The sequence below is a fragment of the Folsomia candida genome, unplaced genomic scaffold (genome assembly GCF_002217175.1).
Source record: "Folsomia candida strain VU population unplaced genomic scaffold, ASM221717v1 Fcan01_Sc005, whole genome shotgun sequence".
In the NCBI taxonomy this organism is placed as follows: Eukaryota; Metazoa; Arthropoda; class Collembola; order Entomobryomorpha; family Isotomidae; genus Folsomia; species Folsomia candida.
Genome location: NW_019091197.1, coordinates 3156996 through 3177966, shown reverse-complemented (window position 1 = coordinate 3177966; position 20971 = coordinate 3156996). Strand labels below are relative to the sequence as shown.

The 20971-nt window shown below is 37.5% G+C and overlaps 3 protein-coding genes across 3 annotated transcripts; 1 reads left to right on the top strand and 2 right to left on the bottom strand.

The window, feature by feature from the left end:
- The first annotated feature begins 2343 nt into the window (after positions 1–2343).
- LOC110850323 (mycocerosic acid synthase-like polyketide synthase) lies at positions 2344–13669 on the top strand. The gene is made up of 11 exons (XM_035851770.1): positions 2344–2758; positions 2850–3163; positions 3305–3377; positions 3461–3623; positions 3692–4095; positions 4168–4666; positions 4827–4902; positions 5197–6686; positions 6751–7248; positions 7355–12791; positions 12864–13669. Exons 1-11 carry the CDS (start codon positions 2604–2606, stop codon positions 13241–13243), a joined length of 9489 nt encoding a protein of 3162 aa, XP_035707663.1. The 5' UTR covers positions 2344–2603; the 3' UTR covers positions 13244–13669.
- A 7-nt stretch (positions 13670–13676) lies between these two features.
- Positions 13677–16050, bottom strand: LOC110849691 (putative fatty acid elongation protein 3). Its single transcript, XM_022097125.2, has 7 exons — positions 15564–16050; positions 14625–14973; positions 14439–14558; positions 14278–14376; positions 14147–14174; positions 13967–14075; positions 13677–13892 (listed from the first exon to the last, which is right to left on the bottom strand). Exons 1-7 carry the CDS (start codon positions 15607–15609, stop codon positions 13750–13752), a joined length of 894 nt encoding a protein of 297 aa, XP_021952817.1. The 5' UTR covers positions 15610–16050; the 3' UTR covers positions 13677–13749.
- Positions 16051–16981: 931 nt separating this feature from the next.
- LOC110850322 (acyl-lipid (8-3)-desaturase-like) lies at positions 16982–19549 on the bottom strand. Its single transcript, XM_022097756.2, has 3 exons — positions 19041–19549; positions 17990–18554; positions 16982–17701 (listed from the first exon to the last, which is right to left on the bottom strand). Exons 1-3 carry the CDS (start codon positions 19279–19281, stop codon positions 17224–17226), a joined length of 1284 nt encoding a protein of 427 aa, XP_021953448.1. The 5' UTR covers positions 19282–19549; the 3' UTR covers positions 16982–17223.
- Positions 19550–20971: the final 1422 nt, after the last annotated feature.

The window sequence follows — 20971 nt, the reverse complement described above, 5'->3', positions numbered from 1 at the left end:
AATAACTGCTACTTTAATATTTTTTCGAACAGACATACACAACATTTGTACATAGCATTTGGCATGCTTGGTACTATGTACACTTTCTTGATCACTTCCTTATATTTAGGAGTAAAAATAAGCTTGTTGAAAGTGAAAGAAGCTTTACGACGTGTATTCACATAAAGTGAAGATCAATGTTGATTATTTAGAATCTATTGTGAAGGTTACGTATGTGCTGCCACCCCCACACACCCCTACTCCCGGCAATAGGCCTACCGATACGGTGAAAATATTCAACTCGAAGTAAGCATGATGAAAACTGTTCAAGTGAGTTAAATGTCAAACTATATAAAATTTGAACAAAATGTGATACAAAGTTTAACCACAATATTCATGAAATTTATATCGATAAAATCGCGTAATGCAGTATTGCATTGTTATATTTACTGCTCAAAAAATAGTTTTGTTCTCTGTAAATCAATGCACATTAATGTTTTTGCATTACATGCAGATTAAGATTGAATAAAGTACTGATACATAATAGATACAAAATATTATTTCGTGTAATTAACAGTTTGTAATTATCTTCTTGATTTTAGCAATAATCGTTAACCAACTCTCTGAATGGACTTGACCTTGAGAAAATTGAGACTCGATTGCTCAAATGAGTCAAAGGCTTATATTTATTTGCATAGTTCGCAAACTTTTTTGTCAAAATTGTGTTGCGATGAGAACACTTGAATTCGTAATGAATCCCTCCCACGAATGTTTGTTAAATTTCAATAAAAGTTACTCAAATTGAAAATGGACCCTATCGTGGAACTTAATCTGTAAACTTGAATCCTGTGCAAACATGCATGTTTAAAACAAAGCAATAATTGTGTCGATTTATTTTCACGTGGTATGTGGGCACGCAATAGTTTTAGTACTCACTTTATGGCGAGTCTTCTCAAAAACACATGCATGCACAGACAAAGAATCGAGATAAGTGCATACTTTTTAGATGGTCGTACGTAAAACCTGTGCAAACGTGGTATACATAAATACGTATGTATTTTGCCCGAGTCATGAAAGTGTGAATAGATTTTATCATATATTTATTTACCTGCAGACCGACAATCAGACAAAAAGTTGCTGATAACATAAGCCACAACTTAACATTAATTTTACGATTTAAGTTGGGTATTCCTTCCATTCTGACGGAAATGTGGAATTTCAGAATTCATATCAATCTCAAGGTTAATATCCACTTTGTACAACTAAAACTTACAACCCTATCATAAAATTTGACATTCAACATGCCAGCGATAACTTTGTTATTCAAAATGACCATGCAGTGGACACGTGCACGGAATACATACAATCCTAAGTAAATAAATGCTTCGTAGAAAAAACAATATTATTATGTTGCTAAGCAGGCTACTGGATAAAAATGACAAGACTGTCGAAAAGATTCTCAGGAAATTGATTTAAAATTAGCCGCTGTCCATACCGGATGTAATATGGATTTCAGGAAAGCTTAATACTATTAAGCTATTTCGTGTCGACACGTTCAATTCGCCTGACTCTTTGGACGCTATGTGTCTCAGGATTAGTGCGATATTTTCCAACAACGTATAATTATGTATTTATATGCATGTACATATTTAAGAATATATATGCCTTAAGATGTTCATGTTTTTGTGGGCATCTTTGTGCATTGCATCAGTTAAGAAACAACGATATAGGTATGTACATAGATATTTAACAAAAATATGCCAGAAACGTATAAATATGATAAACAAAAATTCCATGGTCTTTAAGCAGATAAGTACCATAACCCGCACAGGATGTGGAGTATACAAATTGTTTTATTTGAAGTAGTAATATTAAATACTACAGCTTATTTTTTTTGTAACCTTGCAACAACTTTTCCACTACCCAAGATAAAATTAATAATTCATCAGAGCATTAATAAAATCTGGATTTGTGTAGCAAATTTATACAGGATATTAATTGGGCAATGTATATATTTACATATATGTATATGGATATGTACATAATCAGCAAGCGTGCAAACTGGACAATTGATCATAAACAGGACGTATTTTCCCCTCTCATAAAGTATGCTTGACCAATTTTAAGTACTTCCAAATTGTTCTTCTTCCACAGTACAAATACATACTTGCTTTACAATTTTGCCTACAAAGGACCAAGACGGAGTGTTTCACCTTACGTGTGTTCTAGTGCATGCCGCGTATCATTTCAGGAAAACATGTGCATGTTATGCCAATCTCTTAAAACTGATAAGAAGCATTAATGCTCAAAATTAAGTCGCATACATTGTATCATATTTTACTATTATTATTTATGTATTACTAAAACTTCCATCCTAATTCCATATTTACATACTTATATATTTCTTGTTTTAATTGCTACCTAAACCTTTTACAGAATGCTACACTACAAACAACGTATTTTCATCCTCAGAAGTGATATAAACCCTGAGTTTGTAATTATTCGCTACAGTCTGAAAGTCTGCATTTCAATACACAGAGCTTTACTTTCCTTCAACTTACAGCAGCACGTTTGAAAACTTTGCAATTTTGAAAGCATCATTTTCAGAATTGTTTTTCACAGAGATGGGAGGCTACAATGGTATCGAGTGGTGGGTGAGTTACGCTTCTAATGACAAAGAAGCGTTGAAATGTATCGGCTTGGCGAGATCGTTGAAAAGGACGCTGACCACTAGACCATTAATGGTCATCACTAGTGTCCAAGTTGGGCGAGAGATGAGGTGAGATTAATGTTGATTTAACTGAAAAATTAATGTCATGTCGAATTGTATTATATGTTCTTATCTATAAATGTACACGTGCATGTTCTAGTTTTTCTCTACAAAACGAGGTGGACAAAGTTTACGTTTTAAGATCTACCGAGAATTTGAAATTCCGATCCTTGGCTAAACTCAAGATGTATGAATTGATTGGGGGTAGAGGTCAACGACGACACGTATTTCTGGATTGCAATTGCCTACCTGTAAAAAATTGCGATGATTTGTTTCGGCTAAGTGGCGTTCAATGGTGCGGCTTGAACGGAACTGGGGAAGAATTTGCTGGAATTCTTGTGAATTCTACATCGATGCGAGGAGTTGATATGGAAAAAATTACGCGCAAGGTGGTTGAGCGAGAAAATCTACAAGGTAAAAGTTTAATTCAAAATATGAACAACTTTTGTAACAAAATATGAAGTAGATACGTATTTATTACGCAGTACGTACTTATCTTCTTATTATAAGTTTTTGGGAAATTAACTTTACTTCGTATTATTTTTGTGGCAAAAGGAGGTCACCCTGAGAAATCGATGTCGCCGGTGCTGGAGGAGATTGAGTATTGTTTTGAACTGGATATGCAAAGGTGGGTATATTGTTCTTCAAAAAATCTACATATAAATTAATTGTAAATGAATTAATAATTTATCTTGCTACAATTCACCACAGCCCAAACCCAGCTCAGCTTCCCGGAAATGAAATTAAAATGATTTGTTTTTTGAACGGTCATCCCAATGAAGAACTTGACGAAATGGGAACTGTAAACAAATGTGTCCTAACTCAAGATTTAAAAAACTTTTGGAACTCTATTATTTCTACTGAAGAAGGAAATGTCAGTAACCGAGCACAAATTGCTAAATAGACAAAAAACTAATGAAATCGCTTATGTATTTTCCACAGGAAAAAATATCTCAAATCCTTAGACCAACATTTACGCGACAGGATCCCACCTGTCCGATTGCTATTGTTGGAATGGCGTGTCGTTACCCTGGGGCGAACTCAATTAAAGAGTTTTGGAATTTATTGGAACAGGGTTTGGAAGGAATCTGCAAGGTTCCAGAAGGAAGATGGACCAAGGAAAATTCCATTATTCTCATTGAGAACGTGAGAAATACAGAAGCTGGCTTCCTCTCGTGCCCCATTGACGTTTTCGATGCCAAATTTTTTAACACAAATTCGGCAGATATGGCTTTATTAGACCCACAACAAAGGCTATCCCTACGAGTTGTTTGGGAAGCTTTAGAGGACGCTGGAATCGATCCAAATTCTTTAAAAAATTCATTAACTGGAGTATTTGGAGGATGGTATGTGCAGAAATTAAAATACAAGAAATTATAGCTCACATATGGTCATATATATCAGCCGTTTCAAAAAAGGTGGCGGAACGATTATCGAGATATAATACAAGAAGTCGGAGTCAATGATACTGACTTTCTTCGTTGTTACATGGGAAATGCACTTGGGCCACTTACTGCTAGAATTTCCCACTTTTTTGAATTGATTGGACCTAGTTTCTCCACGGAGAGTGGGTGTTCTACCTCGATTGCAGGGGTAGATATGGCTTGTGACAATTTACGAAATGAAGCCTGCGATGTGGCAATAGCCGTGGGAGTTAACTTACTCCTCCACCCATTTACGCCAGGACTGTTGGAGGGTTTACTTGCACCAAATGGGAGATGCAAGACATTTGATGCTGGTGCCGACGGGTTTGGAAGGGCAGAAGGCGTTGGCGTCCTAATTCTGAAGAGATTATCCAGCGCGGTGTCGGATGGAGATAAAATTTGGGGCGTAATTCGGAGTTCCGCTGTGGTACAGGAGGGAACAAGCAGGAGTATGGGTACCCCCACGGTAAATGTCGAAGCTAAAGCCATGCAGGTTAGAATATAATCATGAATTATTTACATATTTATCAAAATGTAGCATATATTTATATATTCGAATATGTATGTGTATATGACGACGTTGCCAGCAATGACGCACATTTACATTCGTGCTTATCGTTTCACTAACATGTCTTCTTATTTGTTTAAACCAGTTAGCGCTTGACCGGGCAGGCATACACCCTGACGATGTCGATTTCGTTGAGACACATGGGACCGGAACTCCAATAGGTGGGTAGGCACTCTATTTTTATTTCTTATAAAGTCTCGCTGTAGGGAGCTTTCCACCTTATCCACTCAGTTTGCACTTGCTCCGTTAAAAAACTTTTGACTAAAAGCTGCGCCGTAACTTTTTCAATGGAAGTGAGTGCGAACTGCGTTGACCAGAGGGAAACCTCTCCACAGCGAGATTTTATAACAAATAAAAAAGCAGGTTGGTTGGTATTTATTCAAGATTGATGTGGCGTCGGTCTTTACAATCACTTATTCATACATTGATTTCATGCAAAATTTAAATTTTAATAGGAGATCCAATTGAAGTTGCTGCTATCGCTAAGGCTTACTCATCCCCTTCCCGAAACCCACTAATAATTGGATCTGTGAAAACAAATGTGGGGCATACCGAATCTGTTTGCGGAATTACTGGGATACATAAAACTGTTCTCGCGATGCAGCACAATCTCATCCCAAAACATTTGAATTTTACTCAAATAAGCCCAGAAATCGACTTGGGTGCCATTCCAGCACAATTGCCTCTCGAACCAATTCCATGGGAAAAGAAAACAAACGGGAGACCACGAGTTGCTGGAATAAACTCATTTGGGATTACAGGAGCTCAAGCTCATTTGATTCTTGAAGAACCTCCACTTTTGGCTCCAGAAAGGATTTTCACCCAAACTGACTCACGGGAGTATAAAATTGTAACGTTTTCCGCAAAAACAGAATCGGCTTTGAATGCACAAGTAGCAGCGTACAAAGATTTTCTTGATCCATCGAACAATGTTTCCTTGTCTAACTTGGAGTACACATTGCACACTGGACGTCCACATTTCGCTCTACGACAAGTGATTGTAGGATCAACAAATGATGAACTTTTGTCGTCCATAGAATCAATCCAAAAAGGTCAGAATATCTCCAACACACCACCTAGACTCTGTTTCCTATTCACAGGTCAAGGCTCACAGTATGCTGGTATGGCAAAATCACTCTACAACCAAAGCGCTGTCTTTGCGTCGACTTTTGATTGGTGTGATTCCATTTTGAGCTTGGAGTATGGAGTGCAAATTAGGAAGGCACTCTGGGACGATGATTATGCTGATCTTCTCAACACAACCATGTACGGCCAAATTTCAATATTTTGCGTAGAATTTTGCCTCCTTCGATTGTGGGAATCCTGGGGTATCACTCCAGAGGCTGTCATGGGTCACAGCCTGGGTGAGTTTGTGGCCGCTGTTGCAGCTGAAATATTGAACCCAATGGATGCGCTCAAGATGGTTGTAACCAGATCCAAGCTCATTGAAGCCCTGCCAAGCTCTGGAATGCTGGTTGTTGGGTGCAACATGGATACTGTTTTAACAGAAATGAATAGAGCATTTGCCAACACAAAAAATTGGTTGGAAATTGCTGCCGTTAATTCTCCTAACCAAACCGTCGTATCAGGAGCAAGCCACAGCATTTACGAATTTAAGATATTTTGTGACAACAATGGTATTAAGACGCACGCTCTTGACGCCTCTCATGGATTTCACTCGAAATTTATGGACCCAATATGTCAAGAGTACTGTGAACTATTATCAAATACCAAATTCTCAACGGCAAAGAAGTATAAATTCATATCCGGCGTGGAGGGACGAGTTCTGTCCGAAGTCGACAAGAACTACTGGTGGCGACATACACGAGAAAAGGTTTGTTTTCTGGACGCCAGCAAAGCAGCTGAAAAAGAAGGACTGGCCATGTTCCTAGAAATTGGCCCTCATCCAGTTCTCTCGGCATTGATTCTAACTAATCTAGATGAGGTAATCATTTTCTCGCTTACCGCACAGTTCAAGGGCTTTATAACCTTAGTAAAAAATATTTCAGGTATCCACCGAAATCTCAGCAGTCCCTTCGCTACGTCGTAAAGCTGATGATTGGGAGACTATGTTATCGTCTTTGGGGAGGTTATACACACATGGCATCCCAATTAATTGGAAAAATTTTCACCGCTATTCTAATCGGGTCAAGATTGAAATTCCTGGCTACCATTTTGAAGATACCAGCCACTGGATTGCAATTAATGATGATGGTTCTCTTCCTTTTCACCCGCTGCTTGGTGGATTTGTTCATAATCCTAGTGCAGTAACCATCTTCAGAAACAGTCTCAATGTCAATCGTATTCCATTTCTAAAAGACCACGGGGTAGGAGATAAAATCCTGTTTCCATGTGCAGGATATCTGGATATGTGTATAACAGCTGGATACTGTGCAGCGGAGTGTAAAAATGGGGTATTTACGAAACCCTTAACTCCTTTGTGTCTCCAAAATTTTGCTATCCATACCCCAGTCTGCTTAAGCGAGATGTGTCCTACCGAGTTTCAAGTAAGATTATTTAGCCAAGTATTATGTAACTTTGCTTCTCATGTTATTAATGTATGTAGTCAAATTGGTAGAATGGGTAATCCTAAAAATTCTCGTTTATCGACAGGTAACCGTAGATACATCTGCCGATGGACAACGGCAGATGACCATCTACACAAAATTGATTTTGGAAGATAAAAAATGTAAATGGATTCGAAATGCTTCCGCAAATCTTGCAACGGCCATTCCATTTTCCCCTGATCCTGCCTTGCACGACTTTACAACCATTCGAGCTAGATGCGGAAACGCGGTATCTGAAAATAATAAATACGATTACGATGAACTTCTGGAGTATGGGTTTAACTTTGGACCATCACTGAGAGTAGTTCAGGATGGTTGGAAAAATAATTCCAACGACGAGTTCATCTTTAAGTTTAGGACCTTTGAAACAACTGATGATTTGGACAGATTCATCATTCACCCATGGGCAGTTGATCCAATGTTACAAACCCAACTTGTTGCTCTTGGCCACTTGAATCAAAATCATCACAAACGACTGGCAGTGCCTATACAAATTGAAAGTTATATATGGTGGGGGCCAAGTAATGTCTACGAAGGTTCTGGATACGTCTACATAAGAAATTCCTCAGCTTCCGCACTATTCGAGTCCCATTTATATAATGAAAAGGGAAAACTTATGGTCTCCATGATTGGAACTGAATACGTGGAGACTACTCTCCCAAATATCCTTGCGCTTATAGATTCTCATCGTAACCCTTACCCAACTTTGGCAGAAGTTGGTTGGAAGGAGTGGCTTGGCCCAGACGAAAGACGAATAGAAAATCAAGAAATCCCCGGTTTCCGGGAGTATGAAAACATGTCACAACCATATGACAATTTAACGGAAGATGAAGCTCAATTTCATTCGGATATTAATAAGCTAGCAGGGTTGTATATTCAAAAGGCAATAGTGGAATTAAGATTGGAAGCAAATGTGTGGGAATTATCAGATGTCGGTGAAAAATGTGGGGTAACCCCACATTTGCGTAAGTTCCTTCGATATATGTTCGTTGAACTAGTGAAGGATGGATGGTTGATACAGATTGAGGATAATCGATTTATCAGAAAAAAAATTCTACCAACTTTGCATCAAATTTTGAAAGATATTCAAATTCTTCGTAGCGGCATGACTACATTACCATTGCCTTGGGTTGACACTGTTTGGGAAAATTTATCACAAATACTCACCGGAAAGCTTGAGGCGTTACCATTATTGTACCCAGGACACGAAATGCCTGGGCCAGCTGAACTATTCTACAAAGAATCCCTCATGTTTAAAAAGAGAGCCGCCCTAAACCATGTTGAGTATAGCATTCTTTCTCGATATGCTAGCGCTGGAAGCAAAGCCGTGGTGAGGGTTTTAGAGTGTGGTGCTGGAGTTGGGTCTTCTACCTCCTATCTAATTGACAACATGGTTACAATTGGTCCATCACATTTTGAATATACCTATACGGATATTTCACCCGGGTTTTTGGAGAAAGGTGAAAAGCTGTTTGCAGAAACTGGAATCCCGGCAAAATTTGGAGTTTTTAACTTGGAGGAGGATCCATTTCACCAGGGTCTAATTTCTGGACATTACGACATTATTGTTGCTTTCTTCGTAATTCATGCAACCCGTGATATTCAAGAAGCCTTGATAAATGTGCGAAAATTGTTAAAACCTGGAGGAACTGTACTTATAACCGAGCTGGTAAACCCAAATAGAGAAGTAAACCTAACGTTTGGGGGGCTAAGTGGGTTCTGGAAATTCGCCGACGTTGCTTTGCGACCCTGGAATTGTGAGCTCTCGATAAGCAATTGGACCAAGGTTCTTGAAACATGTGGCTTTGAAGATATCGTTTCGCTTAAAAGCTATGTCGGTGCTAACGCTTTACTCATTGGAAAATTGAATTCAGATTCTTTAAAAGACTGCATGCCTCCATGTCCTCGGTCGGATTACTGGATTGTATTCTCAGATGAATGTCAAATATCCCATGAGGTGATTGATAAGTTACACGGAATGGACTTTAAGGTTCAAGTGGTGACCTGGGACAACCGAGACGACATTGAAACCATATTGGGATCTGCATCTGCTGGTGATGATTCCAAATGGGTTGGCGTAATCTACTTATGGGGACTTCGTGATCATGCCACAACCGAGGACGTCTGTAAGCCCTACCTAAGTGTGTGCAAACGCTTAGCAAAACTTCAAAGTCCTCTAAAATTACTGACGGTTACGAAAGGAAATTTGTCGACTGGAGCAACAGATTTTTCTCAGGTCAATCCAATATCCTCTCCTTTAATAGGAATGACCAACGTTTTAACGAATGAGAATCCAGATATTCAGTGCAAGTGCATCGACGTTGATGCTTCCACAAGTTCTATAGAGTTAGTTGCTGAGATGAGCATGAACGATGTCGATGTAGTGGTTGTATATAGGAATCGAAAACGCTTTACTCCAAGATTACGTCCTTACAAGATCAAAACAAATTGTTTAAGCATCCCATCTTCTGACAGATTTCAACTTGTTCTACCAGAATCCCGTGTAATTTCTGATCTTTATTTTACTCCGGCAAAGGTTGAGCAATTTGGCCCAAACGAAGTCGAGATCGAGGTGAAAGCATATGCTTTAAATTTCCTGGATATATTCATGGTTACCAAGCCAGACCCAGTATTTGACAAATTCAATTACTTGGGTGTTGACATTGCTGGAATTGTCACCAAAGTTGGAGCATCCTGCGAAAGAAAGATTGGGGACCGAATTGCTATGGCCCGAAAAACGGGATGTGCAATGCCAAGCCATCTAGTGACAACCGAAGATCTAATAATTCCAATCCCAGATGAAATGACGATGGCTGACGCTGCGACCTTTCCAATGGCTGCATTAACTGCAACTAATTGTTTACTAGATGCAGCGATACCTAAAATGGAAGACGTGGTTCTAATTCACACTGCCTCCGGTGGCGTAGGATTAATGGCCATTCAAATGGCACAATACATAGGATGTACAATTGTTGCTACAGCGGGGAACGATCGAAAACGTAACTATTTAAGAAGCCTTGGGTTGAAATATATTTTCAACTCCCGAAATACAGATTATGGAAAAGATATCAGAAATTCCCTTGGGCGCGGGGTCACAATTGTACTTAACTCACTAACTGGACCCGGATACAAGGAAGCGACACTCGCGCTATGTGATAGTGGCGCCAGATTCATTGAAATGAGTAAAATGAATATTTGGAGCAAAGATGAAGTTAAGCACTTGCGGCCAGATGTACACTACAGAGTTGTTGATGTTTCCATTATTGACGAACAAAAGTTAAAGAATCAACTAAAATTGATAAAATCCAACTTGTTTGGAGAAACTGACTTTAAACCGAAGCCACTACCATATACTCGTTTTTTCTCATCCGAAGTTCGGGAAGCATTGGAGTATATGGAGCAAGTCAAACATATCGGGAAAATTGTGCTAACAATGCCTGAGCTTGGAAACAGTGGCGTGGGGACCCACAGTTTTACTTTATTTAATTATTGCTCTACGTACCTTATAACTGGAGGTTTAGGTGGAATAGGACTTGAGGTGGCTAAGTGGATGGCATCCTCTGGGGCGAGGAACATCCTTCTGGTTGGCCGATGCTCTCCTTCGCCTGAAGCCTTAGCTAAGATTGCAGAAATACAAGGTCTGGAGGTGAACGTGTTTGTCGAACTATGCGACATAGGGAACCCAGACGATGCAGAGAGACTCTTTGTTCATGCTGCAGCAACAATGTTTCCCATTAGGGGAATTATGCATGCAGCTGGTGTTCTGGATGATGGAGCATGGGACAAACAAAGCTGGGAAAAATATCAGAACGTATTTCAAGCAAAAGTGGACGGAGCTTGGAACCTACATCAACAAAGTCTCAAACTACACTACCCACTTGAGCACTTTGTTCTATTTTCGTCTATGACAGCAACTTTGGGAGCAATTAGCCAAAGTAATTATGTTGCGGCGAATCAGTACCTCGATTGTTTATCACACTACCGATATTCTCAAGGACAACCGGCAATTTGCATAAACTGGGGGCAATGGGGCGAGGTAGGTCTTGCCAAAAATTTAACACTGCCCTCGTTCAAACCGTTTACAATAAATCAAGGCCTTGCCGCATTGGAACATGCACTAGGATCCCGAAAAATTCAAGTTGCTGCATACGATGCTGATCTTGGGTCTTTAATGAAAGTTCTAAATTCAACACGTGGGCTTCTGTCCGAGATTGAACAACGTCAGGCTAACAGCCTTATTGAGATCGACTCGGATGAATTTTGGAAAGAATATGACGTACTTCAAAATAATGAAGAAAGAATCAATGTGGTTAAAAAGTTTATAAAAAAACTGCTTCGAATTACTCTCAAAATGGACAAGACGGAAGAAATCGGTGATCACGTCAACTTCCAAGATCTTGGACTTGATTCGCTGTTGATGGTGGAATTAAAGAACTCACTTCAATCTTCCTTTGGCAAGCGCGTGAAAATTTCAATAAATTCTGTCAAGGATTGCAAAACCGTCGCTGAGTTGTCAGAGAGGTTGGTTGAGCTTATTTCTGGCAAAGAGGAACTACCACCACCTACCAGAGAAGAATTGAAAGAATTAATTTCTCGGGATGTCGACTTACCAATCACTATTAAAGTCGATAATCAGCTTACATCAACACCTGTTCCAATCTCTCAGGTTGAATGTGTTCTACTGCTGGGTGTCACTGGAACTCTTGGGTCGTATATGCTAATCGAGTTGTTGAAGCAAAAGTCAGTTAAGAAAATCGTGTGCCTTTTGAAGCACAATCCACTGCAGTCCTCCCGAGAGCGATTCTTGAAATGCATGTCGGAAAAGAAATTGAACAGCGAAATCGACATGGGAAAAATTGAATTCGTAACAGGGGATGTAAGGAAGGCAAAACTAGGGTTACATGAATTCGTCCATGCGAAACTTGTAGATGAAGTACACGTAATCATCAACCTTGCGGTCAAAGTTTCCTTTGACGAGATTTACAGAGAAACCGATGATCCAAGAAGCAGTCGTGTCACAAATGTATTCGGAATGAGAAATGTCCTAGAGTTTGCGGTGAGTGGGCGGCTTAAGTACGTTTACCACTCATCTAGCATTGTCACGGAAGTTCGCGTAGGTCCAAGTGACCGACTTTGGGAAGAATGGGTAGATGAAGGACTTCTTGAATCTGCCCCTAACTCGGCCTATGCCATCTCTAAGCTAATATGTGACCGATTAGTGGGTAAGGCCGTGGAGAATGGGATTCCGTGCAAAATCTTTCGACTTCCCCAAATAGGTGGAGACTCTGCTACTGGAGCTAACGTACAGATCGATAGCGTCCTGATGATGCGATTTTTTGCTTACATGTATCTCGGAATAATGCCGGCACAAAATATTCCATTCAGTTTACTACCAGTCGATCTCTGTTCAAAGTTATCTGCTCAAGTATTTTTCGACTCGAATGCCGGGAATGAGATGTTTAATCTACTCAATCCTCACTTGGGTAAGGCATAATTCATCAGATTATCTTCAATTTCATTAAAATTTATAATCACGCCATAAATTTAATTTTCAGGTGATGAGAGGGACTTTGAGGAACTTGCAGGAGAATTTGGGGTAAAAATGGAAGCACTGGACCCGGACGAATTTGTTAAAAGGGTGGAAGATATGAAACAAAATGAAAAACTTGACGCTGATATGATGCAACTAATTCAGTTTGCATTTACTTATAAAGCTGAAGCTTATAGTCTTGAAGACATGGAGATTCCTGTGTATATGTCATGGATTCGTGGAAACAAAAACATTTTTTTGAGTGAAAAACTGGAACGGTTATTACCCTCAGAGTATCCATCATGTATCCCTAAATCATGGGACGTTTTGCGAAAAAATCTCCAACACGCAAAAGACATGGGTCTGTTCGATCGCTTCAAAATCAAATACACTAAAGAAAATTAAAATTGAGCGGTGCCGACATCATGGTAATTAATGTGTCGCACAAATAGAATGAACACATACATACCTACTTATGCAGTTTTATGACACTGCAAACGGCACCAATAATTAATACCCATTTTTAATGAAAAATTATTGCAATATTCATAACCCTTCTATATGCATATTTTTAGCTTAAAAACATCTATGTAGTTTCGCTGATATGAAGACAACCAAAAATGATTGACAAAACTCAGGAATAATTTTGGTTTCTTCATTATCTTCATAAATATATAGCGAATTACTAATTCATTACAGCATATTTCTCTTTAATAAATTCACAAATAAAATCTGTACACCGATTTTGTTGATCTATGGTATCTTACAGACGAATTTATGTTACTGATATAAATATGTGCATAATTACAATAAAACGCAACTTAAACACAAGATGGGATTTGCACATTAAACTTCTATTTTTTTATTTTTGAGTTTGATCCAAAATGGAATGCATTATCAATGTTGTCCCTTTAAGTCTTTAATTCATTCGATTTTAAATTAGGGCGTAAATAATTTCTATAAAAGAAGTGCGAGAAGAGGACGAAGTAGGAAATGGATACCATTAGTGTAACACTACTGCTTTCATTAGATATCGCGCATAATTGACCACTCACTGGAAATACACAAAATGACCAAGTTATACGATAACACGACAAACATAAAATAATTCACAGTAATGACACTTACATTTTACACCAATTGCGTAGAAATGGACACCCATAATAAAGGCAAACTGAAAAACTTGCATGGCTGTAAGACACATTGCGAGACGACGCGGTGGTTTGTAATCAATTGCCTGCAAAATTAATATGCGTTCATTTCAATACGTATATAATGATTCATTATAAAAGTTTAGTTGTAACTCACCGACAGTGCAAAATAAGTGTACATTGCCCTTGTTAGAATGAAAATAAACATGTTAACACATCTATTACGTATCTATAGATATATAATGAAATTGAGTACCATAAAACTGGTAACTTTGTTGTGGTACTTACGTGTGCACCAGGAAGTTAATAGATCCATAATACCGGTTAATGGGTTCCCCCTGTACGAAAGAACTGACGCAAAGAACATACGTGACGGCATGGTGATAACTGTTTACAATTTGCGATTAAATTCTATTCAATCTGTTACTAAATTTTAAGAGATTTCATACACATGCAAAAATGTTAGTGGTCTCTTTCTCAACACAATGAAGATGGTGTCCACAAATTCTGCTAGTTTAGACCAGTGTGCCACCACCAACCAGAATCCGGACGAGATGTTTAGCGTGTCCCTGAAAAAACGGAGAAATGTAAGTGGTTAAGAAGTTTTAAATAAAATAACATGGTTCAATTTTCACCTGACGCAGACTGATCTATGAAATCCATTCGGACCGGAAATGACATCCAAAAATTCGGAAAATACCCGACTCCAACCAACCGCTGAGAAAACAGCCAGTAACAAATTCCAGACAAATAACTCTTTCCGAAGATTGTATGGCTTCCGGTTCTTCATCCACCAGGCCAAGCCAAAAATCCCGATTATATATGTGACCGCAATTTGGACGACGAGGTACGAATTTTCCCACCACCACTTTCGGGAAAAAGATAAATTTGTGTAGTCTCGCTCGAATGTGAAGGGTTCCATGGTCGGATTTAAGGTGTAGTCCCATTCCACGTAAGAAGTTTCAAAATTTGGGAAAACCCAGGCTACATTTTGGAGGAAATACATAAAAGTTTAGTTATATAAAATTATTTTTCAAATTCCAAAATGTTGTAAATAAAATTCGAATAAACACATACGTTCAAGTTTATTTATGTGTGTATGCATGTATGTATGCATATTTATATGTAGAGGTGATTATTTAGATAAATATTTCTCTCGAGTATCTGTTTGAATCTCAATTTTTAAGTATCTAAATGGAATTTTTCTCGAATACCAGGTGAATTATGGATTTCATGAAAATGAACTTGATCTCGTCTGCAGAATTGGGTGAATGAGATATTTTAGAGAATCGGAAAGCACATTTATATGAATTGGAATACAAAAATGGTAATATATTTAATAATGTTAATAATATAAGATAAAGATAATAATATATATATAAATATATTCCCAAGAACTATAATTTCTACTTATTTTTAATACGAACAAATATACATATATGCATTTATGTATGTCAACATAAATTGTTGCTGTGTTAAAAAATCTTGAAAATTGTCTTCTGAAGTACTGACAAGTATACGTACATACCTATGTACATTCGTGTGACAAAAATTAAAAATCAGTGGAAACTTACAGATTATCCAATCCATTACTCGAGGCATACCTGTTGAATTAGTCATGTTTAAGTATTGACGTATTTACAGTCAAATAAATACTGTTCTCAAGTGAGTCGGTAGCCTCAAGTAGATAAGTTGTTGAGCTAGTTATTAAAAGCAAAGCTAATTGATGTATAGGAAAAACCGTGAGAATTGCAAAAAACAAGAAAATGCAAATAAATATATATATGTATGTATGTATATACATGTTGCCAATCTATGGAGTAATAATGAGAAAAATGCACTGGAAAAATGTTCCTAACACAATATCTATACGTTTTTGGACACTCATGGCCGCATCGGACATAAAATTGAGACGCTGACATTGCTGAAACAAGCAAGTCATACGTATTTATATCAGTGTGTATTGAAGTAGACTACTTCATCACGTTAACTGTGTTATGGATTATTTACCCAGACAACCTTTCCCAGTGTCTTGATGTGGAAAATCCTTCTTTTAACACATTTGTCTTATAAGACAAATGTACATACATTTATATGTATATTTAATTTTTATTCTGCTTTATTAAAGTCATTAATCTTTGAATTACAAATTAACTGAGCTATAGCGTATCTACTTATAAGAGTATTTAACAAATTCCTTATTCACGTCTGCACATAATACATATGTACGGTGGGGAGCCAATTAAATTGTACGGTAGAAAAACTGTTCTATCTCGCATTTTGATGAAGATAAGGGCTAGAAAATTTGCAAGGTAGTACCCCAGAAAGATTGTCGTTGGATGCCGTTCCTGTTTTTGAAAAATCTCAAAAAGGTCAAAGGTCACAATTTTTCGCCCAAAAGCTCATTTTTCAACTCTTACAGTGATTTTTTTTCCTTGGAGGCATTATTTTTTAATCGATATCTCAACTCAATGTGAACATTTTGATATCTTGTTCAGTTCTCTACGATTTTATTGAAGAAGTTATGAATTTTTGAAAAAAGTGAATTTTGCGGATTTTACCAAATTCTCCCATAAACGCAATGTTAAACTTTTCAAAATTCACTTTTTTCAAAAATTCATAACTTTCTTCAAAAAAATCGCAGAGAACTGAACAAGATATCAAAATGTGCACATTGAGTTGAGCTATCGATTAAAAAATAATGCCTCCAAGGAAAAAAATCACTGTAAGAGTTGAAAAATGAGCTTATGGGCGAAAAATTGTGACCTTTGACCTCTTTGAGATTTTTCAAACACAGGAATGGCATCCAACGACAATCTTTCTGGGGTACTACCTTGCAAATTTTCAAGCCCTTATCTGCATCAATATGCGAGATAGAACAGTTTTTCTACCGTACAATTTAATTTGCTCCCCATTGTATACCTAGTTTTAAATGGTTTGTTGAAATTGTTTTTTGAGTATCCTGTAGGCTTGTTAGAGGCTTTTTAACTAATTTCGTTTGGAAAGATTTGATTATTTATTTTCAAAATTTGTTTGTCAGCGTTGCAAATTTACAATCATGCAAACCTACCTACTCCTTCGCTCATGGAAAAATTCTGGGGAAATTTGAACATCAGTTTGCAGTAATAAATATTACCTAATTTATTTAATTCGCAAAAAATACAAGTTAGATACCCTAAACTATCGGTCTGGTGTCACTTTGCATAACGCATTTTGCATACAAAATTATCCATTCTAAAATATACCTAGTGAGCCGCCCCCACTCGCTACGTGATTTCCGACCTCTTCCAAATTTCTGAAAACTTTACCCCACGCTTCCCAAAATCCAAGCGTCTGATAAGGAAGGTCATATTTCTTCGCCAGTGCGGCCACTCTGTCTCTGATGAGGTGATTATTATACTGCGGCATCTGCGGAAAAAGATGATGTTCGATCTGGAAGTTGAGATAACCCATCCACCAATCTGTTAACGGGGTGGAGGTGATATCCACGGTGTGCTCTAAGCCGTACTCCACCCAACTTTTCTCCTCCTCGGTGACTTCGAGGTGGGTGTGGTTCAGCGTGAAGGTCCCCAAAAGGTAGATAGCGGTCAGAAAGTGGATGATGAAAATATTTACCGGATCAAGAAATGAGGTCAGGATGAGATGGTGCAACGACATGAAGACCGCGTCGGCATAAGCACGCTTCTTGATAACATAGCGAGGATGTAGAAAACTGGAAATTAGATTTTTAAAAGTACATAATTTTAACAGTATGCAAATTTTCCAGCATATGTATTCCTGGAATACATATGTAGATGTTCGTTGTCAACATTTTCACAAGCGTGCAACGCTCAAACACAAACACAAATGTAAATTTACTACCATTCTGTTACAGTAAGGATCTATCTAGGTCCGTCATATATATTTTTAATTTCAAAATGGTATTTTAGGTAATGTTCCTGAAAAAAATATGCTTGAAAATGTTCCTGAAAATATTATCGTTTCAAAAGTAGATACTTACAATCTCCAATAAAACACGACCAGAAAGGTATCCACTGTGAGAAACAATTTCGCTTGGTTCCGAATAAAGAAATTATTCTTAAAAATTCCACCCAGTTTAGAATCTTTGATTACTTTCTTGTTAAACGCGATTAGTGGAAGGGTTTCCAAGTCGACGTCGTGTTTGAGACGTTGCGGCATCGCGTGGTGTCTGTTATGCTGACTGTTCCACCAGGATGGCGATAATCCGATACTCATCGCGAATGTGAGTTGGTGGAGAAATTTATCTATTTTGATATTTCCGGTTAGTGACCGATGTCCAGCTTCATGCCCGAACCACCCGCACCGCCCTATGCCAAACGAGGTGGTGAATAGTCCGATCCATTTTACGAATTGGGAGGTGCAATGGGTCAAGTAGATTCCGTAAATTATAAGAAATAAGCATTCCATAAAGCGGAGGAACACCCGGAAGTAGGACGGAGTGAAGAGACCTTCTGCTTCAAAAGTGGATTTAAGAAGGGATAATTCCTGGTTAAGGAGGACCTCGTTTCCTTCGCGAGATTGGTTCTCAGGGGAAAATTGTGTAGCTAGGGAGAAAAAATAAATTTGTGTATTCATTTATTTTACAAAATCTTGCAAATATTTCTGAGGAAACTTATCTACCAAATTTGTGTAACTCAGATTAAGATCAGACCCTTTTTATTTTGCACAAATTTTCAAAAGTATTTTACAAAAAAATTGTGGATTTTACAAGGAACCAATAACTGCGTGAAGTGCTTCATTAGTAAAAAAGTATGCGTGTACGTATATATACTCACAACATTTTATTTCGCATCGAAATTCACAAAATAGTTAGCAAAAAATCTTGCTGAGTAAAAATATAATGGTAAAATTTTGTAACAAAAATTCCATGGGTTTTTCAAAGCAAGGTTTTTAATAATCTTGAAATTGTGGACGTGTAAAATGTTTAAGATTTTCAAGTTTATGAATCTTGTCGTGAGTATGCCTGGTATAATTTGTCTTAAATATCTAAAACATTGAATATCAATTTGTTGTCAAAAACATTAACGTACGATTTTCCATGGCTGCGTCTCGTTTTGGTAACTGCTTCAAGAACTTTGTCACCTTTGTGATGCATCTCCCATGAAATTGATCAAATGCTGCTGATGCATCTTCACCTTCTTTCGTGTAGAATTTGATAATTTTGCCCCCTGGGTGACGAGGTATCCAATTTGTAACGTCGTAGTAATGCGAATTAATTAGGATTTCTTGCTTCGTTTGAAATTCTGCTGGAGCTCGTAACCTTGATCCCATTTTATCAAAGCTATTGTTATCTATTTATTTAAATCTGAGACATATACATACTAAAAATTAGGATATTGATACAAGACTGTCTATTATTTTGTTCTTACACTGCATAGCTCTGTAAGGAAATATTTATCCCGTGCATTTTTTCTATGCAAAATACATACACCTGATACGTCGGTTGCTTTACTTTGGTGTGATAGTGGCAAATACATATGTAATTACCAAATTGTGCTTGTTACATATGTAGGTATGTAGGTAATAAGTATTTAGCGTAAACCTTGAGGATTACTTGATGGGAAAATGTTGAAATTTAAAATATTATAAAATGATTATCTGCAATCTTTGATTGAAGTTCGTACAGCGTTGGTTTCGCATGCTGTGTCGTTCTCTGTATGTATGAGTGTGGTTGATATGATGTGCTGCAAGGACGAAGGGTTGAATTGTGTGCGAAAATACTTGTAAAACACGTATAAGAATTATCTAAATCAAGATCTTTATAAACTGATAAATACACAGTAATAAATATGTATTTTATATGTAATTTTGAATTTTTATTCCATACTGAATAATAAGCAGAATAGATAGGTACATATACTTGAATTTAGATATTTCGCAATTCAAACTAAATATTTGCTATTGAAAGCTTACAATTTTTCGAATCAAAGTATGTATATACAACATACGTAAGCAAGTTACTTGGAGATTTATGTATACGCATACATATGTACATATGACTAAACATCTACGTATTTGCATATAAAATACATATAAAATACTACACGTACTTATTTTGATATTAAAAAGCTAAACGATTTTACAAATTTACTTATGCAATTTTATTAAATTCACATATTTAGTTAGACCCAGGCTATATGTAAAGTAATGTTACGCTTGAAGATTTTAAGAAATCCGGAATTCTTGCTTCAATTTTTCTGAAATAAATACGAAGATATCATTGCGCTGGTCAAATACCCCATCATTTTCAACATTTGAGGATACGGAATTCTGAATACGCTGGAAATGGAAATTTGAACAACACCTTACTTATTTATTTCTTCCAATTTATCTAAATACCGTTAACGTAAATTAAATTTAAATTTAATAAATAAAATCAGGCTAAATCCAATTCCATCGAAGTATAATCGGATCGAATTAAATAAATAACCCACAAACCTGACACAGCAACAAAGTCAAGCTCCTTCAATATGACACACAAAGCGTGCACATTGGCTCGGCTCCCTTTCCTAGAGCTCCATTCGGTCAACATTTTGTTCGTTACGGAATATGTCGAAGGGTCATCGACTTTCCAAGAATTACGGCCAGCAGCTGGGATTCCTAAGGTGTCGTCCTTCAAGATTTCAGCCCCTTGTCTTCTAACAGTGCCATCTGCTAGGCACGGTTTCTCACATGTTTTCCCCTTCGTTGGGGTCTCGGGGCATGCGTCGGTTTAATTTTTATGAAACGAATTTTATTTTTATGGTATGTTATAAAATAAGAAATAAACGCATTCGGAGTGCTATTTTACACTATTTAGTAGGGTCACCACAGGTTATTTCCATGCTTTTCTTCTCCTTGACCAGGAAATGATTGTCGACTTATAATCCATGTGCCAATATCAAGAAGACAAAGATATGCACATACTTAAGTTTGAGGTAACGAAGTACGCAAATAAGTATTTACTCATTAAATTCAACAA